We start from the raw sequence: 25,896 nt of genomic DNA, 5'->3' as shown, positions 1-25,896 counted from the left end.
GTGCTGAGTGGGAATATTCCTCTCTCTCTCTCTCTCTTTCCCCCCTCTCTCCCTCCTCTCTCTCCCTCCTCTCTCTCCCTCCTCTCTCTCTCTCCCCTCTCTCTCTCCTCTCTCTCTCTCTCTCTCTCCTCTGTCTCTCCCTCTCTCTCTCTCTCTCTCTCTCACTCTTTCTTTCTTTCTCTCGCTCTCCCTCTACCTACTTTGTCCCTCCCTTCCTTCCTTCAAATGTTTACTGAACTTCAAAGCAAAGCCAGGCACTGCCTACATGAGAGGCTGAGGAATCAAAATAAATTACTGTTTATTCCTTCAGAGAGCCCATAAAGGAGACAGACAGGGAGAAATTATGATAAAGTGGGGTATATATGGGCCACAAAAAAGTAACACACAGGGGCCATGAGATCCTTTTAACCTTGCTCGTATTTTCCAGAGCAGATCGAAGACATATTCTGAGATATGGTTATTTGCTGCTGATGAAATGGATGTTGTTTACTAAATTTAAAACTTCACGGGCTCTAAGCCAGTTAGATATGTAGCTGCCTAAAATAAAATTATTTTGGGAGCCTCATTCTGACATAGCTCAGACAGCTCCTTACTGCCTCACAGGTGGGAAAGCCTCCCAATCACGTTCTCTCCCATTTTACAGGTAAGACAGAAAGCAAAGACGCTTTTTACTTTGCTGGGATGTTTCGCATCACCAACATTGAATTTCTTCCGGAATACCGACAAAAGGAGTCCAGGGAATTTCTTTCCGTGGCACGGACTGTGCAGCAAGTGGTGAGGTGATGGGGGCAGAAGGGGTTAGAGTGGGTTTGGGGGGCAGCGGGGGATGAAGCTGGAGGGGACCACAGGTGTCACAGGTGAGCAGGGTTTAGGGAAGTAGAGTGTGGGGTAGACAAAGGAAGGTGTCAGAGGAAAACATGAAATTTAGCACATCTTGGCTATAAGATAGAATTTCTCCCTCCGCCCCCATGCTCCAATGTGAAAAAAAAAAAAAAGCTCTCTAAGTTTCCTTTATTTTATCCATAAAATAAAGGAATTGGAATCAGATGACCTTTAAAATACCTTCCAATTCTGAAGTTACATGCATACCAATTAATTCCATTATCGTACACATTTATTTCAGCCTTGATGCATTGGCAATCTCTTCATGGTAAAAAAGAAAATAACTTTCTCATTATAGAACTAATAAGTTTATTATAAAAATTAGCAACATTCAGATGATTGTGTTTTCAAAACTAATATCTTCTTTCATGTTATCACCAGAGATAAAGCTCCTTTTTATTCTGGAATACACAAACATAGCGAATAGTGCAATATTGGGATATTATATTCAGTTTTATAAACTAGTATTTTAACATACTATTGTGTGCTTCTGTACAAGTAAATCTTCCTTTAAAAATGTAAGTTACAGTAGCCTCAAAGTTAGCAAATCCCTATTTATTGGATGTTTAGGCTGTTTCCAATTTTTGCCATAGATAATGTGACGGTGAAACTGCCTCATTACTTGTGAGTATCTCTGATTACTCTCTTAGGTGGTTTCCTAAAAGTATAATTACTTGTCCAAATAGAAAAGTATCTATTCATGGCTCTTGGCACAGGTCACCAACTAGAAGGTTGCTGTCCATTTGTATTTCCACAGTAGGGGAGGGGGTTGTCATAGTGATGACCTTGACACAATGACTGGCTGTGTAGAATGAGGAAAGGCGGTGACAGAGAGGGAAAATCAGACAATAGTGCTCAGAGCAGCTTTTGCTTTATGGAGTGCTTTCTATGTACTGTGGTGCAAACATCATAGAGTGTATGTACACAGACATGGCTGGAATGGCTTACTACACACCCAGGCTAGATGGTGTAGACTACTGCTCCTAAGCCACAAACCTGGACGGTCATGTCACTGTACTGAACAGTATAGGCGATTGTGACACAAATCACTAGCAGTAGGAGTTGCTCAGCTCCGTCATAATCTTATGGGACTACTGTCATATATGTGGTCTTTCCCTGACCAAAATGTCATGTGGCATATGACTGCATACCAATTATTTCTCAAATTATCCCAAAGAGGTGGGTGTTTTGATTACCGCTTCACAGGTGAAAAAGGAAAAGAAAACAGCAACCACGAAGGCTAAACAGGTTTAGGCAACATATTCTGTGTTGCACAGTGAATTTAAACTCCGCAGCTCATAAAGTTTCCACTACACTTTGTAATTTCTAAGGGTTAAAAAAAATTGTTTTTTGGCCGGGCGCGGTGGCTCACGCCTGTAATCCCAGCACTTTGGGAGGCCGAGGCGGGTGGATCACGAGGTCAAGAGATCGAGACCATCCTGGTCAACACGGTGAAACCCCGTCTCTACTAAAAATGCAAAAAATCAGCTGGGCATGGTGGCGTGTGCCTGTAATCCCAGCTACTCAGGAGGCTGAGGCAGGAGAATTGCCTGAACCCAGGAGGCGGAGGTTGCGGTGAGCCGAGATCGCGCCATTGCACTCCAGCCTGGGTAAGAAGAGCGAAACGCTGTCAAAAAAAAAAAAAAAAAAAAAAAAAAATTGTTTTTTTAATCATGGGCAATTACGTGGGTGGTTTCAAATTACGTAGGAAGGGGAATACCAGAGAAGATGACTTGGGAGAAGAGAGTGAGTTTGGTTTTTAGAAATGCTGGATGAGGGCCAAGAAGGTAAATCGATTGAAACAGAGCTCTCCTTTGAGATCAAATGACGAAATTTTAAAAGGGCTAGGGCCTTTCCCTAGAGTTTGTTCTGAAGGGAGCTGGTAGACTTGGCTGTGGGTACCATTCGCCCCCTAGTGGCTCATATGGGAATGTGTCCTTAAGAATATACGTAGTCAACGCTGGTACGCTGATAGAAAAGACGTTGGGTCAGATACTGTACTATGAAAATGTGCTTAAATGAGTTTGATTTGTTAACTGTGGAGAAAATTAACCTCTGGAATGGGAAGAATGCAGAAGTTAAGCTTGAGTTTAAAGAGAGCAATAAATGATTGAAGGTTACTGATTCTTCACAGATAGCAGAATAAAAGTCACCCAAGATTTTTGCAGGAAGCAAGAATTTATTTGAATTCAAGAAATAATGTCTGGTGTGGGATTAGGAGCCTTTATTTTGAGGATCGCACTTCTCCTTGTTGACTGTCAGAGCTTGGGCCTACCACATTTAAGATACTGTGAAAGGAAGTCAAGTATGAAATACTTCAGGTACCTCAACTATTCTTTTTCAGATAAACCTGGTTTATACAACATCTGCCTTCTCCAGATTTTATGAGCAGTCTGTTGTTGCAGATGTCAGGTAATGCATGTCCCTTATTTTGGGATTTCCGTGTTCATTGCTTTAAATTCCATTCAAAGCTACGAGAAGGCTGAGATTCCACCATTCCCAAGTAGCTTCTTGGGGGTGTTAGGGATTCATGCTGTATTAGCACAACTAGTGACCCAACTCACTGCCTGGCTTTCATGCTGTGTTTTTGCTCTTTATCTACCAAATTCCTGCTTTCTCCCCACAGCTAGAATCCCGGACCTCTATAGCAGCGCTGCTGTGCAAAGTGGCCGTAAACTTGGCTGTCATATTGGGTGGAGGGTGGAGGCAAAAATAAAGCACAGACCATGATTTCTTAATGTTCAGTGAAAAACTGGTCACTAGCAATCTTCTGAGAAAAAAGGGCTTTTGTGGTCAAATAATTTTTAGAAAAGATTGTATATTATATCCCACCCCACTATTCCCAATATATCTGCAGAGAGTCACAATCCACTTTGACATATAAAAACTCTGAGAAGTCTTGGAGTAACGCAGCTCGATTAGTTTCCTTAACCTTCCATTTCCCAGGTCATTTACTGCAGAACACCATCTTCTGTTCCTTTCATAAAACATGGCAGTATTTATGCCATTAGGAGCTCAGGCTCTGGGAGCAGACTGCAAATCAAATTGGGCTTAATTGCTGGATCTGCTACTAGCTATGTGTCTTGGAGTTGTATTTGGCCTGTTTCCTCCTATAAAACTGGAATAATAATTGGACCTTCTCATTAGATTAACTGGAATAAAGCAGATTTAGCACAGTGTCCTGACATGGCGGAGTATCAAACATTATAGTGGTTTTATATTTTAATGGCAGTGAATACTGATTGATATCCAGAGAAATAGTGTATTCTCCATGGAGATGCAACTATACAGTCATGGTTTTAGATTTGAATCCCATACAAATGTCTGAATGCATATTACATGATGCTGTCCTTTGTCAGTCTTGCTAACAGAAGTTAATGACTACCTAAAGAAGGGCACTAGCTTCAGTTGAAGGATGTGCTAACCAGCCTTACCTTGAATCTATCAGCTGGGTACTGGTTCTCCATAAGGTCCTATGAGGTCCCTGATGATCTCTCTTTTTTTGTTATAGCAGCAACAACAAGGGTGGCCTCCTTGTCCACTTTTGGATTGTATTCGTCATGCCACGTGCCAAAGGCCACATCTTCTGTGAAGACTGTGTGGCCGCCATCTTGAAGGATTCCATCCAGACAAGCATCATAAATCGGACCTCTGTGGGGAGCTTGCAGGGTCTGGCTGTGGACATGGACTCTGTGGTACTAAATGGTGATTGTTGGGCGATTCTCCTTTAGCATTCCTTCCTGCAGCGCTCCTGTTACTTGCCATGATTGTGGTCAACATTGTAATGAAGCATTATCTCCCACAATCCCAGCAGTGCAGGATTAACTAAAGACATTGGAGCTATGTTAGTAAAGGAAATTGCTAAAAGTTGTATATTGCAATTGAACAATAGTTTTGGAAACAACATATGCATGAAATTGAATTCGTTACTGTGTACCTCTGCCTACCTTTAGTCAGGTCATGATCGTCAAACTAAGTCCCCAGAGAGCAAAGTCCTAGGCAAGGAAGAATTTTGCTGAGGTTTATCTTGTTACTTTACTTGCCCAGACAGAACTGTACCTTTGCTATGTAATGCTGCCCAGCCCTCCAGAACAGCTTGCTTCATAGCCCCAAATGCAAATGTCATTGTTTGCCTTGATAGTAAAATGGTTTAATTGTTGCATAACTCAAAATTTATGCAGTTTTTTTTTTATTTAAATGTTATATAAAATGCACATATGAATACATGTTATAAACATAAATGTATGTGTATATATACATATATAAATATAAATACATATGCTTATATATGATATAGATACATATATGTTATCTACATAAGTATATATATTATATATACACACACGCATACACTAGGCATATGGTAGGGGGCTGATAAATATTTGTTAAATAAATGAGAAATCTTTAGAAAATTCTGTATCCCATGTAGTATTTCATATATAGGACTAATATCATATTTGTTCGGTGCTTTTTTACCTTTGAAACTATTTGAAGCTTGCAACTACAATGTCAAGGATACGAAGGTGAAGAGAATAGTATAGTGAACTCTATTCCCCTTATTCAGCTCGGACAACTCTCAACTCACGACTGTTCTGTTTGATCTCTAAATACCTAAACAACTACCCCATCCTCGCTGCATTATTTTAAAGTAAATCCCAGATGTATTTAATTTCTTTTAAAGAAGGACTGAAAATAATTTTTACTAAGCAAAATTCTAACAAACTGAAATGACAGGATTCACAGTCTTTTCTCCATGTACTTTTTCAATGCAGCTGGGCTTCGGTCGGATTACTCGTCAACCATAGGATCTGGTAAATTCTTTCATGTGGTTCCCCTCCCCCCAGGTTAATATTGTTTTTGGCTGTAATTTTCCTTTGCTAATGATGGTATTTGTTATTGCTTTTTAAATTGCAAGTGACAGAAACACATTTAAACTGGCTTAAGCACAAAAGAAGCTTGACTGCTTCATGTAAGTGGGACATACGTGGAGTGTGCTGGCCGTTAGTCATGGTTGAGCCTAGGATCTAAAATAAAAATCTCATCAGAGCTCTGCATCTCTGCCTACTTCTGGGGGGGCTTCGTTGTCAAGTGTGCTCTTCCGTTGTGGTTGTAAAAAGGACCACCAAGCAGATCGAAACTTACAATTTTATCACTTTCTCAACCATGGTGAAAACACCTCCAGGTATATCCGACTGCTCTTGCAGAAGTCCTGGGGCTGACTCTCATTGTCTGGATTGGTTGACATGCTTATTCTTGAAATGACTTTGACTCTGATTGGCCAGCCTGGGTTATGGGCCCACCTCTGAAACTAGGGTTGAGTTTAACCCCAACCAAAATATATAGACAGGGTAAGGGTAGTTTCTAAAGACAAAATCCAGGGCTGTTGCCAGAAGGCAGGGAAATGGACCTATGCTGGCAAAGGCAGCATATGTCCTTCACATGACCTCTTTTGCTCTTTACTTTCTCTGTAAAGATTTCTAGAAAAGTCTTTCCTAAAAGAAAGAAAAGAAAGAAAAATGGTCCTGTCTCCACAGACAAAGGCTGCTCTCAGTACTTCTATGCAGAGCATCTGTCTCTCCACTACCCGCTGGAGATTTCTTCAACCTCAGGGAGGCTGACGTGTCACTTCAAGCTGGTGGCCATAATGGGCTACCTAATTCGTCTGTCAATCAAGTCCATTCAAATCGAAGCCGACAACTGTGTCACTGACTCCCTGACCATTTACGACTCCCTCTTGCCAATCCGGAGCAGCATCCTGTACAGGTATGATGCAGCCACTCTTCTTGGTGGGTAAAAAGATTTTTTACAACCTCTGTTTTACAGTATCTGTGTTCCCCCTGGATTTTTTGTTTTAAACAGTTTTTTGTGTGCACTCATGAGGTCAAAGACTGACCTACTTAGTAACCCTTATACTTCAGTACCCTTGCCATAGCCTATCAGATTCAATGTTTGTTTTCCACTTGTAGCAGATACTTTCAAAGTCAGCACAGCAAGAACTTCAGCCAATATACCTGAAATATAACAGATACTTTAATTTTACATTTATTGAAATAACCGTGTGAGAATAAATATCCTATGATGATTGCATTGCATTAGTAAACAATTAAAATTTTTTTCTAGTTATGAAGATAACTCGTTTATTGCAGAAAATTAGGCCAGCAGAAACAGTATCAATTACTTCACAATCTCATTATTCAGAACAAATTTCTGTTATCTTTCAGCATAAATCTTTTCATTCATGTATATGTAATTACACACACATATACATACCCTAGTATCTTTTACTTAATAGTAGATATTTATTTATGAGTGCTTAATATTTGATAAGCTAATAATGAATTAGGCCTTATGAAATTATTTATTACTCACTGTGCTAAAAAGGTACATAAATTATCTTATTATTTTTGACAGTGTCTATGGATGTATGTAATAATGCTTTATGTGCGTGTGTAGGTATTTATATTTTGGTGATGAATGTGAATGTTAAAAATTCAAACACAATATAAGGATACGCAGTGAAAAGTAAGTTTGCCACTGTTGCCCATTACTCCATCAATTTCAGCTTATTTTCACCCTTTCAGACATATTTAGTTATCTCATTTAATCCTCAGCACAATGCTACGAGGAGCATACTATTATTATTACTACCGAGGCAGGAGAATAGGGTCTGGAGCCAGGGAACTTAAGACCAATATGTGCTGACTTCCTAAAGCTGATTCAAGGGAAAATACCAAGGTGGCGGCATGGGGGTAGGGAACCTAAGACCGGTTAACCAATTAACGCAAGCCTCCTAAAGCTAAGCCAAAAGGAAAAGCCCTACCACCCTATAGCCTTCCCGCTTCCGCCACAGCTCAGGCGGAAGGGAAAGGCCCTGGACTGGCCTCGGGCCAAGCACCAGCCGTCCCTTCATCTGCATGCAGTGACAGTTCACCTCAGCCTTTCATTAGCCGTGGACCAAATCCTTCATCCAGGTGAGGGGTAGCTGATAGGGACCTCACAAGGAGTACTTAAAACCCAGAAAACTTTGAGTCTGTGAGCCGCTTGCTCTGGTCCACTCCCACCTTGTGGGGTGCTTTAATAAATCCCCACTTTCCTTTCTTGTTTCTGTGTTTCATTCCTTTGTTACTTTGTGCGTTTTGTTCAATTCCTTTTTTTTTCTTTTTAAACATAGTCTTGCTTGGTCACCAGGCTGGAGTGTAGTGGCGCGATCTTGCCTCACTGCAACCTCTGCCCCCGGGGTTCAAGTGATTTTCCTGCCTCAGCCTCCTGAGTAGCTGGGATTACAGGCATGCACCACCACGCCCAGTAGTGGTGTTTAGTAGAGAATGTTGGCCAGAATGGTCTCCATCTCTTGACCTCGTGATCCGTCCCCCTTGGCCTCCCAACGTGCTAGGATTACAGGCGTAAGCCACCACGCCCAGTCTCAATTCTTTTTTTAAAATGCCAAGGACGTGGGCAACTCACATGGCCTCCCTTCTGGTAATACTACTATTGCATAGAAGAGAAACTGGTGCTTACAAAGATTTAAGCCCCACGTCTTGCATCCATTTAAGTGATGGAGCTGAATTGTGAATCCAGTTTTCCTTAGGGCAGAGTCTAGGACCTTAGCCATTAGATACACGACTTTTCTACCATATTTCTGCTCAAGGAGCGTCCAGTGACAGCCATCCCAGATGATTGTCTGGTAGAGGTTCCTACACAAAAATGTGTCTATGTTTTCCAGCTTTGTAGTGCCCTGTGGCTGCTAATGGATGAGGATCTGGTTCGGGGAGACTCCCAAGAATTGAGTGAATGGATTGAATGGTCTGACCCAGAAAATGTGTGAAATCATTTTGAATGAAGACCCGTTCCTTGAACAGGAAACCCATTTCTCAAATAACGTACTATTCATGTACTTCTGTTTTATTTCTGCTTTCAGAATTTGTGAACCTACAAGAACATTAATGTCGTTTGTTTCTACAAATAATCTCATGTTGGTGACATTTAAGTCTCCTCATATACGGAGGCTCTCAGGAATCCGGGCATATTTTGAGATCATTCCAGAACAAAGTAAGTCTTCTCCAGTTACAGAGATGTCACTTTTAGAAATATTTGTTATGGGAGCCTATTCCTATCTTTCTGGAGGCTGTGCTGGGACTCTGAATAAGGGTCCAGTCAGAAGAGAGAGACCATATTAGTTAGTTTGAAAGGATTAATTAAATAAGAACTATTAACTTAGTATAAAGGTGTTAATAAAGTTACTCAAAGGGCAAAAAGGACATGAAGAGAAATGTAAGGTATCATGGATGTAACACGTGCAGGAAGCAAGTATCATCCCTAGGGCTGGGTGAACAAAGGAAAGAGGTTGGGATTATTACAGTTTAGAGCTTAGAGGGAGGAATTTGTGGGATGAAACTCAGGCCTCTGAGGAGGGGTTGCTGTTCAGCTGTTGCTGGTGTCACTGAGTTCAGAACTATGTTTTCGTTTTATTTTATTAATTTATTTAATGTATTATCAGTCATAATTTTATTTTATTTCCTTTCTTTCTTTCTTTCTTTTTTTGCGATGGAGTCTTGCTCTGTCACCAGACTGGAGTGCAGTGGCGTGATCTCTGCTCACTGCAATCTCTGTCTTCTGGATTCAAGCGATTCTCCTGGCTTGGCCTCCTGAGTAGCTGGGACTTTAGGCACTCATCACCATGCCCAGCTAATTTTTCGTTTTTTTTTTTGAAACAGAGTTTCGCTGTTGTTACCCAGGCTGGAGTGCAATAGAGTGATCTCGGCTCACCACAACCTCCGCCTCCCAGGTTCAGGCAATTCTCCTGCCTCAGCCTCCTGAGTAGCTGGGATTACAGGCACGTGCCACCATGCCCAGCTAATTTTTCATAGTTTTAGTAGAGACGGGGTTTCACCATGTTGACCAGGATGGTCTCGATCTCTTGACCTCGTGATCCACCCGCCTCAGCCTCCCAAAGTGCTGGGATTACAGGCGTGAGCCACCGACCAACCTCAGAACTATGTTTTTAAAGAAAGTAATAGCATCCTGCAGATCTGCAGCCAAAAAACAAATATAGAATTTGAGAATAAGTATTTTAGCTATATATCTGTAAGGTGCTATTTCTTTCTTCTGAAGAAAAAAAAAACCCCAAAGTTTAAGAAATGTATAAAGCTTATTGATCAAGGAAGTGTGCATTAGTAATAAAATAAATGTATGAAGCGTATTTTTCCATAATCTCACAGCTGTGAATCATTGTGTGTCACTGGGCATCTTTTTCAGGGTGTGAAAACACAGTGTTGGTAAAAGAAATAACTGGCTTTGAAGGGAAGATTTCAAGTCCATATTACCCGAGCTACTATCCTCCAAAATGCAAATGCACCTGGAAATTTCAGGTAGCCTAGTTTTTCCAGTGATTTAGAAAAATATTACTGCTCTATGTTTAATATGAATTTCATTACATTAATTTTTTAATTACAAACAGAATATTGCTGAATTTTATAAAATTTTGGTATTATTGAAATACATTATTTACAATACAACACTTTTCTGTAATTTCAACCCTCTGCCCATAAATGACCTGCTCTAGCAGACTGGGGCTTGTTTCTCAGATTAATTTTATTTGTATGAAAGGTTCAATATTGTTGAAGGTTCACACAATTATTTTATTATTATAGAGCACATTTATCAATTCTTAATTGCTTCATCGCCAGCATTGTAATAGGAATAATAATAAAATTATGAATTGGATTAGGCAATACAGTTAGCCCTCTGTATCTGCAGGTTTGGCATCTGTGGATTAAACCACATATCAAAAAATTTTACACACACACACTATAAAATACAACAATAAAAAATAATGCAAATAAAAGCCAATACAGTACAACAACTATTTATATAGAATATAATTGTATTCAGTATTATAAGTAATCTAAAGATGATTAAAAGTATAGGAGAGGATGTGCTTGGATTACATGCAAATACTGAACAATTTTATGTAAGATACTTCAGTATCGGAGAATTTTGATATCTGTGGGGTTCCTGGAACCAGTCCGTCTATCTGTCTATCATCTATCATCTATCTATCGTCTATCTCTCCCTCTGGTGTTAGGGCATTTATGCTTTTAAAAAAAATCTTAGTAAACTATTTTTTCTTTTTCCACCTATAATATCACATGGAGACAGGGCAAAGTGTCACCTTTGTTCATTCAGCATATACATATAAAATCATTATTGTGTGGCATAGCAATTTAGATGAATTAGATGCAAATGGCAAGCAGCATGTTGTTTGCATTTATTCAATATATTATTGAATGATGACTGTGGGCCAGGCACTCAGGCATGATTCTGGACACTGGGGATCCATGAAATCAGACACACACACACACAGAAGCAGCCCTGCTCTCATGGAGCTTACCTTCCAGTATAGGAAGGCAAGTCATAAACAAACAAGATAAATACATGTAATTTGTGTCATAAGATAAAATGCTATGGAAAAGAGTAAAGCGGGGAAGAGGGCTCTACAGCTTGAGTTGGGATGGGAGGTGTGGGGGATAACAAGTTAGGTGTTTGTTATCTTAAATAGGATGCTCAGGGAAAGTCTTGCTGACAAGGGAACATTTGCAGATAAACCTGAAAGATGAGGGAACTAACCTTGTGAATGGGATAAGAATTTTGCAGGCAAAGGGAACAGCTGAGGCAGGGACTCTGAGGCAGGAGCGTGCTTGATGCATATATGTTTATTTGTGCATAGTGATAATCATTCAAATAATTTCATTACTCTACCCACACCTGCAAGTTGGTGTCAATATCTTGACGGCATGTATCCTTAAATTAAAAAAAAATAACTATTACAAACATTTCCAAAGTGATTAGGAGATAAAGGTGCTGGACCCTTGTTCACTGCCAGATTCTCAAGGCTTCAGGGCAGCAGAAATGCAGGGCCTCAGATGACCAGCAAGTATGAGGAGGAGAGAGCAAGTCTGTCCTCCTTAGTGGTGTTATATATATGCAGACTACTCCTTTTTTAAAAATGGCCATGAAGTATTCATAAATTTGATCACAAAATTAAAAAAATTTAAAGCACTATAAATGATACTCTTATTCAATTAAGAAAGAATTAGAAAGCTTGAAAATGGATGAACCCAAATTTAACTCTCTTAAATGTAAAAAATCCTTAAGTAATTCCTGGGTGAAAGTGAAAATCAAAACTAAAACTTTATGTCATATCAGACATAATATACACGTATACCACAAAATGCAACAAATAAGTCAGTTGTATTGTGTGTGTGTGTGCGTGCGCATGTGCGCACGCGCGCGCGCGCGCGCGCGCGCACGCGCGCACACACACACACACACACACACACACACACACTATGTGTTTGCTCATACACATAGGCAGCTTTCTCTTTTGATGTCTTCCAGGAAGATCTAGGGGTGACTCACTAACAGTCTTCAGAAACACTGAATTTAATATGAAGAGGATGCTGATTCATTTCTCCTTTATCTAAAGAATCTGAATGACACTTTAAATCAACTGTGTCATTGTGAATATTAAAAGAGGAAGGTGTTTACACTCATTAACAAGTGGGTGTTTTTAAAGTTAAATTCACACTAACAGAGAGAAACTGAAATCCAGAGACACTGATATGTCCTAAGTCACCCTGCTGCACTTGGGACCCAGCAGCTGCTCCCTGAATCCATGGCTGCCTGCTTCCCTCTTCACCATATTGTCTTCCTCATCCCGCTTTGTTCAGGAGAACTGGTTTACTCCACCAGGGGCCACAGAGCACAAGGAGTAGAATGATCTTAAAACAACAAGCCACAGGACAGAGTAAATACATCCTTTGATTGAAGCGTTTTTTTCTGACTTAATGTTTGTTTTCACAGACTTCTCTATCAACACTTGGCATAGCACTGAAATTCCATAACTATTCAATAACCAAGAAGAATATGAAAGGCTGTGAGCATGGATGGTGGGAAATTAATGAGCACATGTAAGTGATCTTCATATGTTAGGCATCTGATGAAAGGTTCATAGCTGTGTGTTCCTTGTCCTCAAAGACTTTGCACTTTACCATTTACAGATAGGGAAACTGAGGGATATAGGGGTTATGTAACTTGCTCAAGGCCATGCAGCTCATAAGTAATTGAGGCAGGATTCACACCCATGTCTTAGGGCTCCTGCCGCACCACTGCTCTCTGCTGCTGGGCTACAGATGTGTGCATTCTACACTTCACAAGAGTATTTGGCAGATGAATTTTTCAAGTCCTGGATCCATGGGGGTCCATAATAAATTGGGGGTTTGCTGGTTAAAAAAAAAAAAAAGAAAGTTAGAGACCATTAACCAATTCTGTGTGGTAGAAGAGTCCCAGTTGGCCTGACTGGATCCTGAGGCTGAAAAATGGGTTGAAGCTAATCAGAAATCGAGGGACTTAGGGTTAATCAATCTACTTGGCTCTAGAACCAATCTACTAGATGCTTACTCTCACTCTTAATTTCTCTCTTAATTGTTGTTGATTTGCTTCTAAATCTATGACAGGCACTCAATTGAATAGTTCTCTTTTTTTTTGAGACAGAGTTTTTTGTTGTTTGTTTGTTTTTTGTTTTTGACAAGAGTTTTGCTCAGTCACCAAGGCTGAGTACTGGTGTGTGATCTTGGCTCACTGCAACCTCCACCTCCTGGGTTCAAGTGATTCTCCTGCCTCAGGCCAGTTGGTATCCAAATCTTGGTTCTACTTACTGGCTATTTGAACTTTAGCAAGTTATTTCACATCTTTCTATGTTAGTTTCCTCACTTATCATGTGTCTGTCTATAGAAACTGATCTTGCTGGCTGTCTCCAGTCTGTCACTTTTAAAACTTGCATTTCATAAGCCACCCTTATGCCTCATTGCATCCTCTCCCCTTTAAACTCCTGCCCAAACATGTGATCTCTTTCCTCTTGATTCTCCTTAACATGCCTAGCAAGGTTCATCTCTGCAAAGAAACACTACTAAACGTTAATGGTGAACATAAAGAAAATCACTATGAGATTCAGATAATATAGCATGTTTTTAAGAGCACAGGATTCTGATCTCAAGGTGGCCAACTCTGGCTTGTCTTGGCTTTCAGGTGCCTCTCAAACCCTGGCTCCCAGTTAGCCAGAAGGACATCTGCACTTGCCCTATCTTCCTCATGTCTCAGAAGCTGGTCTAATAGCTCATCAGTTCCTGTACTTCAGCCAATTTCAGAAGACCTTTCCTGAATAACACATGAATGCTTTCCTCCTTTAGTCCTTAAAATCATAGATTATCTGTGCTCCTGAATGCCAGTGTCTGATCCATGGAACATGCCTGTTTCCCAAGTGCTTTGGGGGTCTGGAGTGATTGGCATCACAGGCTCCAGTGGAGGTTGTTACCCCCAAGCCTTGTTTCTGCCATCTCCCATCAAGCTTGCAGGTTTTACTGCGGGAAGTGCCTCACCTATACAGGGCGGTGAACTAACTTACAGGCCTGCAATATAATAATACTGCATTCTCCACTAACCACAGTGCTAATGTAGAAGAATTATTAACAGGAGGAATATTTTTCTCAAAAGGATGCTGGGGGGCATTAGGTGATGAGAGATAAGAAAAAAAATCAAGGTAGGGAAATATTGGAGACAGATACATTAATTCCTTGAACTTTTGCCAAGGACAAGCCCTTATGTACAAATAGAATTTCAATTTAGATTGAAATAATGTTATCTTTTGCTTTTAGTCTTGCTGGAATTCTTTGCATATTTTCAACCTGAACAAATGGACTCCACTTTCCTTGGCAGAGCGGCTTGTGGACAAAAGCAGGCAATTCTTGTGTTACACAGGTTTTCACATTGTAAAAGGAGAGAGGACTGGGAGGATTAAATCCATGTTTCTTTGGGTCATAAGTGTTGGTGAGGAAAGCAACAGGTCAGTGGTGCTGTTATTGTTCTATTAGGCAGAGGAGAAAATAGAGAGGGCAGAAGTTACTTGATCACAGTCACGTGGCCTAGAATGCCTGACTACCATTATCTCTACCATACGCATCTCTGTTTGTGGAAACCAAATGATCAAAGTATTACAGAATTCATCCTGAATAGAAACGCAGTCAACAGAACCTCAAGCTGTGTGTGCTCCCTGACTCTTATCTCCTCAGGTACTGTGGCTCCTATATGGATCATCAGACAATTTTTCGAGTGCCCAGCCCTCTGGTTCACATTCAGCTCCAGTGCAGTTCAAGGCTTTCGGACAAGCCACTTTTGGTAGAATATGGCAGTTACAACATCAGTCAACGTAAGCCTGGGATCACTTCCTTAGAAAACCTTAATAAATACTTACATGGAGGATAACATTTTCTAACTCTAAACTGTGAGAATTTAAGAAATGAACACTGCTTTATTTCTCCTATTTCCTTTTACACACTTATTTTTATAATAAATAAATATAAAATACAAGTATAAATAATATAAAAATACATAATATATAAAATATATGATATATAATATAAATAATATACAAAATTACATCTTTATTACTACTGTACTTTATTAAAGAAATAACATAACTTTTAAATGTTACTGATTTATAGTTGAAAAATAATTTCTCATATTATTCCTTAAAGACAAGACATTTATTGGTTTGTTGTCCTTGCTAGCTGTCATTCTCTGTAAATATGATGTTCACAGTAGCATGTAGTGGATCCAGAGCCAACACTTGTCACTCACTTTGGTCCGTGCTTGCACAGGAAGAGTTGTTTGGTGACGGGAGTTCAAATATCAGTCCTCAGAATGTTGAGCTTGAAATTCATACTGAAAACTACTGGAAGAGTGGCCAGGAAGGGCTCATCAGAAAGGGCAATGTGTGAGGGAAGTCATTAGAACTGCAGAGAGTAGATAATGACATGCTCAGGAAATCTTCGACCCATTTTAAGAGGGGAAAACTAAAGATTGCTCACTGAGGAGTCCACAAGGATATGACTTCAGAGAACATTTATTTAGACTATATCATTCTTTGCCGATCCCTAATAGACCTTCTTCTGGATTCAGAATATTACATCCTGAATATCAGAGTATTACAGTTTCCAGCAGAGTCACAGGTAGATAAGTAAGTAAGCTGTTTTATTTTTAATTGTTTTTCAAACTATAACTATTTTCCAGCATCTCATCCACTCCATCATGTGCCATTGAAATTGTGTTTGACTTGACCATATACTCTCCCACATTCTTTTGGACAAGGGGAGGAAGGATTTATTTGTTCTCTAATGTTTATCTATAAGCTCAGGATGAATGATTCAATATCAGGAATGAATCTTGAATCAGGGAATGGATCATTGATCAGAAGCCTGGTTGAAGAGGAAAGACTAATGGACAGGGAGGTGGGGGCAGGAGTCTAGGTTTGCGGACAGTCAGTAGTCTCTCCAGGACCAATGTGATAAGAGCAGTGTTTACCAGTATGTTTTGGAGCACAGCTCACTTGAAAATGTAATTTAAGACATACAGAATAATTCATCTGATCACAGAAGATTCAGGGACACCAGAAATCAATTTAAAATTCTCTGGGGCAGTCTAAAGACTCCACATTAAAAATGCAGGGCTCCCTTAGGTATGTTCCAGCGTTTACATTCTTCAGGTAAATGACAAAGTCATTGAGCTGAGACTAGACTATGGAGGTAGTAGAAGTTTGCTTGTGGATATGACCCGAATGCAGTGTTCACCCAGAGCGCCAGGTGGATACTGCTTTCTTCTTTGCTCTTCTGTGTTCTGCATTTTTGTCTTTCAATGACTGGCAGCCTTCATTTGATGGAGACACTGTATAATTATTACTGGTACACTGCCAACTCCCTAACCGTTTCACACTTCATATTTCTTTGCTAATGTGGTCTAGTGATTTTCAGGGATCTATCCAAAATTTTCTATTTTCTCTTGCACGTAGCCTGCCCTGTTGGATCTTTTAGATGCTCCTCCGGTTTATGTGTCTCTCAGGCCCAGCGCTGTGATGGAGTAAATGACTGCTTGGATGAAAGTGACGAACTGTTTTGCGGTGGGTATTCAAGCTTTTAATATGACTTTCTGACGAATAAGTAACTTCTAAGGACCATGATTGCTGCTGGTATATATCCTTAGTCTTTGCAGTTATTATCTATTGCTGCATAACCAACTACCCCAAAACCCGGTGGCTTAAACAATCATTTATTCTTGATCATGCATCTGTGGATTTTCTGGGATCTGACTAATCTAGGCGGGGCTCATATGGGTGGCTCTGCTTCAAGCATTGGGTCCTCCTGAACTTGATTCTTCCAAGATTGGAATCAGCTCTACTTTTTATGGCTCTTTGCCTCGTAGAGCCAGTGGGCTAGTCATGGCAGTGGCAAAAGGAAAAGAGGGGAGAGCGGAAACAACATGGTTTCTCCTAAGGCCTGGGCTTGAAACTGGTATGCCATCATTGATGTTACATTCTGTTGTTCAAAGCAAGTCACATAGCTGAGAACAAAGTCAAGGGTAGGGAAATTTACTCTGTACACCTTGGGACTATGGTAACATTAGGGTGCATAATGCTACCACAGGGAGTAAAGATCTGCGGCTTATAACTTAATTCACCACAATCTTAAACATCGAAATCCTATTTGAAGGCAGATTCTCCACCTAGAGAGAAACTCAGAATTTGCAGAGCAGTACTCCTTCAGCATGCTCCTTTATGGGGCCCAGCTCTGAACTATTGTTTATAAATAAAGGAGAACGGGTTTTGTGTGTGTGTGTGTGTGTGTGTTCGTTTCTTTGAGACAGGTCTCGCTTTGTCACTCAGGCTAGAGTGCAGTGGCATGGTCGCAGCTCACTGCAGCCTTGACTTTCTGGACTCAAGAGATCTTCCTGCCTCAGCCTCCCGAGTAGCTGGGACTACAGGTGTGCACCACCACGTCTCACTAATTTTTAAAAGATTTTTATTAGAGACAATGTCTCACTTTGTTGTCAAGGCTGGTGTCAAACTCTGGGCCTCAAGCAATCCAACTGCCTTGGCCTCCCAGAGTGTTGAGATTATAGGCATGAGCCACTGCAGCCAGCCCCATAAAAGATAAAGTTTTGTTGTTTTTCTAACCTGTACAATTTGTACTGACATTACCTTGGTGATGACTAAAGTGTGGGATAACTGCGTGTTCTTATTTTGGGTGGAGAATCTCTGTCTTAATTTTTCATGACCATTTGCACCTCATTCCTGAATCTAAGTCTAGTTTCAGGGAGCAATATGGGAAGGACAATTCACTGGATTATGTGACACCAATGGCGGCATTTTCTCGTGAAAGTCCAGAGTGTTTAAATCAAATACAGTTGCAATGGTGATGCTAATCTTTTTCATATTCTTGGAAAAATATTGTTACTATGCTATATGTAATTGAAAATTATATTAATGAAAAATAACCTGTGACTATATGTCAGGGTCACCATCTGTGGGGTTCTGTCCTGCAGACCCTGACTCAGCGACGGATGAATAACATACACCCAAACACAGAATGCAGTGGAAGAGTGAGCTGGGGTGCCCAGGCCACTCACTCAAAGGAGTTAATGGCAGCCAGCCTCCAGCAGTCCCGACTCCAGGTTTTTATTTAGTGTATCAAAGGTTAAGGGTCTTTGGATCAATACCATTAGGGGATAATTAATTTGTGCTGATCCCCTGTAGAAGGCAGTTAACCACTAGCGATGATCAAAGGTTTTGCTAATGGAGATGGAGGTAAGGACTTATCTGGAGAAACTTCTTTTACAATTTCTAGTATATATTCTACTGTCCTAATGCCCTAGGGTAACAGCTGGTCAACTTCGACCCATTCAGTCATTACAAGCTATGTAAACCTTTGGCCTTCCAAAAAGGTTTGTGACTATTCCCTAAAGCTATCTCTAATATTTTTCCTTTAATATTTTTGCCACCACCCTGAATGAACCCCCACAATGATATACTTTATTTATTTATTTTTCTAGAGACAAGGTATTGCTCTGCCATCCAGGCTGGAGAGCAGTAGTGCGATCATAGGTCACTGCAGCCTCGAACTCCTGGGCTCAAGGGATCCTCCCCACTCAGTCTCCTGAGTAGCTTGGACTACAGGCACACACCGTGAACCCCACTAACTTTTTTACTTTTCATACAGATGGGGTCTCACTATGTTGCCCTAGCCAATCTCGAACTCCTGACCTCAAGCAATCCTCCCACCTTGGCTTCCCAAAGTGCTGGGATTACAGGCATGAACCACCATGCCTAGTTTATACCTTATTTTTTTAATTGGCAAAACAAAACAAAAAATTTGTCTAAGCTTATGGTTCATTGATTATTTAAATCTATAGTGTTTGATTTCTTAAGAAAATAAATACTGATTGTTATATAGTGACTGAGGTTTTTTTACATTATTATTATTTGTGCTGGTGCTGATTCTCCAAACAAAAATGATTCTTGTTAATTTATAATAAGGACTTTTGGGTAATCATTATTCCTCATTGTGCCGTTTTTTGGAGCTATTCTCTAAGAGTCCACTAGGTATGCCCAGAGACCTAATGAACAATTTTAGGGCAGCAATATCCTCCTACCTGCCCTCACAAGAGATAACTCTGAAAAAACAGGTGCAGATAGCAAAACTGGTAACTTTTCACAAAACCAGAAATGTCTAAGAAATCATGCTTTCTAAATTTGCTTCCTTGTACTTGTTGCTGGTCTGAAGGCAATTAATGAAAGTATTCCAAAGGGGAAAAATGTGATAGATTTACACGAATATTTCCTAATTCAGGAAATGGATCTCATCAGACAACATAATTCCAAAGAGACCACAGGACAACATAAACCCAAAGTCTGTTATCCTTTAAGATCTCACATTCATTAATTCATTCAACAAATCTTTAGTAAACAACTACTATTTGTTCAGGAGCTTGAGGTACAGAGATGAAGAAGACAAAATCTCCAATCTCAGAACACTTTTATTTTGCTGAGAAAAATAGACGAGTTTAATTTAGATCGTAGCTTATGATTTTTATTTTCCTTAAAATAAATTACTATGATGCATTTAGTGGTAATTAAATAAATAAGCCACTAGAGTTTAACGCATTTATACAAAAGCAAAAATCAGACTTGACAAACTCAAGTGCTAGACATTACGCCAAAGTTTAAACATCTGTTTTTCCTCATGGAAGTGTCAGTTTTGAGGAAAATAGACTTTTTGTTTTATTTAAGTGATCGGAATGATTTGTACCTTGAGACTGACACTGCTGATCATCAGAGAACCCAGCTGGTATCTCAGGCGCATGAACTTTGTTTTATTTTTTATTCTAGTGAGCCCTCAACCTACCTGCAATACCAGCTCCTTCAGGCAGCATGGCCCTCTCATCTGTGATGGCGTCAGGGACTGTGAGAATGGCCAGGATGAGGAAAACTGCACTCAAAGTGAGGGAGGGTCCTCTGTGCCCTGCTGTTCCTCCTATGAAACTCTCCTGAATCAGGACAAAAATACCGCTGATGGGTTAGGGGTGATGGCAATCAACTTTGTCCCAGTTTCTCTGGAATTTTTCCAGATTTAGTACTGAAAGCTCCTTGTCTTGGGAACCCCTTTAGTTCCAAGGGAACAAATCGGGACAGTTGGTCACTCTTAATGGGGTGGAGTGTGTGTGTGTGTGTGTGTGTGTGTGTGTGTGTGTGTGTGTGTGTGTGTGTTGTATGAATACTGGCAGATTCTTATTGCTTACTTGCTTTTCATGATGCTCAAGATTGTAGGATACAGAGGACCTGATGTAGAGGAACTTGCCAAATACTGGAATGGAACACATTTCACTGTCACCCTTGCAGAAACAAACCTCTCGGGTTGTGAACAAATGTGCTGTAATTAACAAATCTGTCCATTTGCTGCCTACTGATATAAAATAACTGAATATGGCAGTGATTTTTGCTCAAAAGATTTTCTGGAGAATAAGACAAGGTAATAGCAAAGAGGCTCCAGCCTAATGCCACTGATATGGTGCACTTCTTCACCTCTCACCAGCTGTAGGAGAAAGAGGAGGTGGTCGGATTGATTCTCAACAGATATGCCTGCCAGCCTTCAAATGGCTTTTCTTAGGTGAAGAAACAGATCACTGTGAGGTTGTTTCACTTCTCTCTGCCATTTATCCCAGAGCAGCAAATACCAATCCTATGATTCAACCATTGTTATGAGGTTCGGGGTTATGCATTCAAATCTCACTTACTTAATTTGTTTCTGGCTAGGGTAAGCTGTTTCTTCTTTTGTCTGTTTTTAGGTATTCCATGCAACAACAGGACTTTTAAGTGTGGCAATGATATTTGCTTTAGGAAACAAAATGCAAAATGTGATGGGACAGTGGATTGTCCAGATGGAAGTGACGAAGAAGGCTGCAGTGAGTAGAAATTCATTCTTTGGATTCCTGTATTCCCTCTTCAGTTTACTTGTTTTATATTTTCATTCCCTTCTTGGAGGTTGACATAAGCCAAGAGAATAGTAACTATTGGCAAACTGAGTCTGAAATTGTTTCTCAGAAATAAAAACTTTAGAATGGATTCTGTCTTCTTGATAACAGCATTAATAAATTTTTATAACGAGAACTTTCACTTTCTAATAACTTTAATCAAGGGAGAAGATCTTGAATAAAAAACATCCTGTGAGAAAATAAATAGGTACTGGAACACGGTATCTATTGTTGACTTGTTAATAATGTCTTATGTTAAGAACAATATCAAGTGCTGTTTCTTGCTTTAGGTTTGACCCAATAACTAATCTCCCGCATGCTCCTATTAGTCACATAGCCACTAATTGGCTATATGGCAACATGTAAATTATACGTCTTTACCAATACTATTTACGCTGGTAAACAATTGCTCTGATAACTAGTTTTCCCAGTAGGTTTTCATTTGTCAGGGACTTATAAATCTTTTCCCAAATGCTTCTTGTCACATCAGCATAACTTCAAAGAAATTCTCAATTCAGTTACATTCCTCTTTACCTGACAATCTAAGTCCACAGGCTGCTGTTGATGTCAGTCCAGCTGTTACAACAGGTCTCCCTCCTCCTCCCACATGCATTGTGGTTTAGAGCCTGTGTCAGGGCATGCTTCAGAAAGGGGGGAGTGGTTTGTTGGTACTGGTTTCAGACGGATTCACATATTCTCTGTCCTCTAAATAAGATTTCAAATTGCTACCTAGTGAGTCAGTTTCCAGCTAGCACTAAACCTGGCTTCATTTCCATTTTTCTTCCATGTCGATCATTAAATCACATGCCCTTTCTCCACTAAAGCCTGCAGCAGGAGTTCCTCCACCCTTCACCGCATCGTTGGGGGCACAGACACCCTGGAGGGGGGTTGGCCGTGGCAAGTCAGCCTCCACTTTGTTGGATCTGCCTACTGTGGTGCCTCGGTCATCTCCAGGGAGTGGCTTCTTTCTGCAGCCCACTGTTTTCATGGAAACAGGTAGGGCATCTCAATCCTTACTCTCAAGTGGCACTCTCTAGCCACAGATGATATATCTGCCCTCAAATTGTGGGAAGCAGATCCCTGTTGGAGACATTCGGTCAACTCAATTGAGCTTTCATTTTTTTGGATCCCATGTGTGTGACAAACTTTTTTTTAGGTATTATTTGTACAAAAAAAGAACACAAAAGAAACATCAAGAATAAATAGGCTTTTACTAAGGCTGAGAAAATAAGATAGGGCTTTTAACTCAGAGGGAACAAACTTAAGAGAGAATGTGTAGAGAATGCGGAGAAGAATGGGCACGGGAGAGTGACAGCAAAATGCAGATCCCTATTTAAACTAGGAGGGGGATCCTGGAGAGGCCCATTAGGATTGGTTTGTCTGTCTTTAGCAATGGGATTACTATGCGACAGATGATCTTCCAGCTAAGGTTAAGAAGACATCTTAGAAATTAACCTTACTTAAAATTTAAACTTATTTTGAATCTACTGAATCTTAGGTTGAAAAAAATAATTCACTTCTCATTCTGTATTTGTTTTTTGTATTTCAATGAAGTTATACAATTTGGGTATTTGCTTCTCCTGGAAATTATAGGATTTGTATTAATTATTAAGATAGCTTCACATCTGTTTGATCATTAGTCTCTAATGCTGTGAAACTGCTCCAAATAATGTGTTAACCCTAATATTTCTTTGGGTGTCCACTGCCACTCATGAGACATCAGCTAAGCAGATTAGCGAGCAAAATTTTGGGGCTTCCTCATTTTCTTCACTCCCACCCTCTGCCCCCACTGTTATGCTGATGGAGATGGAAGTCTAACATGGAGATTACAAGTCCTTTTGTGACTTGTGCAAGGTCATGGGGGTCAATATTGGGATTCTCAAAAGACTGATGGGAATGGGGGTTGGTGACCCTTGAATGGGCATTGTTGAGCAGTAAGAGTAGTGATCATTAAGGCTTCTGGTAGTTTGCCAGAAGGAATTTCATTAAGTTCCTGCTTATAACACTTTGATTGCTAATCTATCTTGGTATTCATATCATTTAAATTTGGTAGTAGGGTTCTCCATCAAATGCCATTGTCAGCATGAATAGGAAGAATGCAACAAATTAATTCTAGTTACCAACATTCTTGACCTGTGTGGTTTGTGGAATACCAGTGGCAAGAAAATGTCCAGGCTTGCTGAGGATATTGTTGAATGAATTTTCTATAACTCGTCACTCCTACTACAGCTTACTTCATTTCTGGCTTTATTAATGAGAAAAGGGAGGCCTACAATTATGATTTCTGCCATAGTCCCTAGACAGGGCCGGTGGCTATAGTAAGGGAAGTCAGGCCCTTCTTTTTCAGCCCTCAACTATTTAGAGTGCTTGTTTGCAAATGATATATGGTTCTTTAAGCTGCTAACTTTGTGTTTCATTACTGTTCTATCAGGCTGTCAGATCCCACACCATGGACTGCACACCTTGGGATGTATGTTCAGGGGAACGCCAAGTTTGTCTCCCCGGTGAGAAGAATTGTGGTCCATGAGTACTATAACAGTCAGACTTTCGATTATGATATCGCTTTGCTACAGCTCAGTATTGCCTGGCCTGAGACCTTGAAACAGCTCATTCAGCCAATATGCATTCCTCCCTCTGGCCAGAGAGTTCGCAGTGGGGAGAAGTGCTGGGTAACTGGCTGGGGGCGAAGGCATGAAGCAGGTGTGTGTATGAATGAGTGGTTATGCCCTTCCCCTTCAGAGGATGATAAGGTGTTTATGTAGAGCTTTAGGGTTCACAGAGAGGGTTTGTGTATATCATCTCCTTTGAGCCTCCTGACAACTCTGGAAGGTTGGATTGGAGGACGGTATTATTTTTCCTTTTTAACGATGCTTTCCACCTGCTTCAAAAGAAGGGCTCATCTCAAAGAGGGAGAGGACTGTGTATGAGCAAGGCAGGATTGGCTAGATAGTTATGGGCCCTTGTCACACTCTGAAGAGTATGCTATGTTATTCATTAGAGAAGGAGCGATTCCTCCGTTTTCATTCAAAGAAGTGATTCATTTATAAAGGAGAGAAGGACACACATACACATTCCACTATGTCAACTCATAGGCAACAGTCTGGAAGATTATGTGAGTATGTCCTGCACCTATGCAATTGGCCAAGGGATAAGAGTGAGGTCTGAACTCCAGCCTTCCCTTAGTTCCCAAACCAAAAATTCAGGCCTGGAGCTTATTCCAGCCCGGATTCAGTCCACCCAGAGACGATACCTTTTTGCAATTCCTCTGACCTGAGAGGACATCTTTTCAATATGCACAAAGATCAGGCTGTATAGTAGGGAAGTCCCTACATCTACCCTGCCAAGGTTTTTCATGGTCCAGGATTTAAGGTGGGATTCTGAATATATAGTGAGGGGAAGAATCCAGTGCTTTGTGAATGTCTCCTCAAATGCTAGTGCTAATATTTTCCCATGATCTTCCAATAACCTCACATTCTTTTGCCGTCCTTTTCAAGGGTTTAGGACACACACAGTGTCTGTAATTCTTGAACCTTACCCTGTAGCCTCATTTTGACACTCTAAAGTGTCGGCAGCTTCTCAAAGGCAGCTTCTCACTGCTTTCATTTAGTTATTGAAGTAGTAATACTCACCACCAGTTTGGGTCCACTGAAGTCTCAGGGTCCTAAGGAGGGAAGGCAGCGGACTGAACACTTGTAACTTTGATAGGTTACTGGGCTCAGTGCTTTGATTACATTATCGTATATCATAAAAGGAAAGTGTCTTCCCAACCAACTTATGAGGTGTTTTATTTATAAGTCTGAGTATGTGTGTGTGTGCTTATTTTTTTGAATCTTCTTAGCTAGGTAGGTTCAAAAGGAAGTGAAAGGGCTACATGCAAACTGTTGGGTTTTTATGGTTCATCAGAGACTCCTATACATCAGTTATGCTGTTAAAGAGCTCTCTTGAATAGTAGATATTGGTAATAACTGGTGCTGACTCACTGTCCTACTGAAAACAGGAGGGAAATGGTGAGGAATATGGCACAGTTGTTCAAGTAATTGAGTCAGACCTTCGGTCTGACTTTTGTGTTACTTGCCAGCTGTGTGTCACCAGGCAAGTCCTTTAGTCTCTTAAGACTCCATTTATTCATCAGCAAAATGAGGATGATAGTAGAATTTACCTCAAAGAATTGCTGCTATGAGGGTAAAAGGAGATAATGTGTGTTAACTTTTCAAATGAAGCCCTGAATACATGTAGCCATTACCACTAACAACACTTCTACTTCCAATGTGTTTTCCAGATAATAAAGGCTCCCTTGTTCTGCAGCAAGCAGAGGTAGAGCTCATTGATCAAACTCTCTGTGTTTCCACCTACGGGATCATCACTTCTCGGATGCTCTGTGCAGGCGTAATGTCAGGCAAGAGAGATGCCTGCAAAGTAAGTCATTGTACCTTTCCCTTGATTTACATTTTGTGCTTTCCATAAATGCTTTCTCACTTAATTACATAACACTGGGAAATAACCAGGGCAGGTACTTGCCTTAACTCATCTGAGCTGCTCAGATATTAATTTTAATCCAATTGCCTAAGGTCATGGAGAGGTACTGAAATAATTGATTCT

The 25,896-nt window shown here is 40.4% G+C and overlaps 1 protein-coding gene across 1 annotated transcript in view; it reads left to right on the top strand.

The window, feature by feature from the left end:
- The first annotated feature begins 643 nt into the window (after window positions 1-643).
- The window catches only part of TMPRSS7 (transmembrane serine protease 7), a 27,091-nt gene continuing 1,838 nt past the window's right edge, over window positions 644-25,896 (top strand). Inside the window, exons 1-15 of the mRNA XM_032299112.1 lie at window positions 644-774; window positions 3,227-3,294; window positions 4,394-4,587; window positions 5,655-5,693; window positions 6,417-6,645; window positions 8,801-8,931; window positions 10,138-10,250; window positions 12,745-12,851; window positions 15,009-15,145; window positions 16,784-16,891; window positions 20,156-20,266; window positions 21,112-21,228; window positions 22,122-22,293; window positions 23,729-23,997; window positions 25,577-25,713. Coding sequence (XP_032155003.1) covers window positions 682-774; window positions 3,227-3,294; window positions 4,394-4,587; window positions 5,655-5,693; window positions 6,417-6,645; window positions 8,801-8,931; window positions 10,138-10,250; window positions 12,745-12,851; window positions 15,009-15,145; window positions 16,784-16,891; window positions 20,156-20,266; window positions 21,112-21,228; window positions 22,122-22,293; window positions 23,729-23,997; window positions 25,577-25,713 — 2,025 coding nt within the window. The 5' untranslated portion in view covers window positions 644-681. The remainder of the gene's footprint in view (window positions 775-3,226; window positions 3,295-4,393; window positions 4,588-5,654; window positions 5,694-6,416; window positions 6,646-8,800; window positions 8,932-10,137; window positions 10,251-12,744; window positions 12,852-15,008; window positions 15,146-16,783; window positions 16,892-20,155; window positions 20,267-21,111; window positions 21,229-22,121; window positions 22,294-23,728; window positions 23,998-25,576; window positions 25,714-25,896) is intronic.

Source organism: Sapajus apella, unplaced genomic scaffold, assembly GCF_009761245.1.
Source record: "Sapajus apella isolate SASKATOON/1434 unplaced genomic scaffold, GSC_monkey_1.0 scaffold40, whole genome shotgun sequence".
Classification (NCBI taxonomy): domain Eukaryota; kingdom Metazoa; phylum Chordata; class Mammalia; order Primates; family Cebidae; genus Sapajus; species Sapajus apella.
Note: the sequence above shows the minus strand (reverse complement) of the source record. Positions and strands in the feature narration are given on the sequence as shown.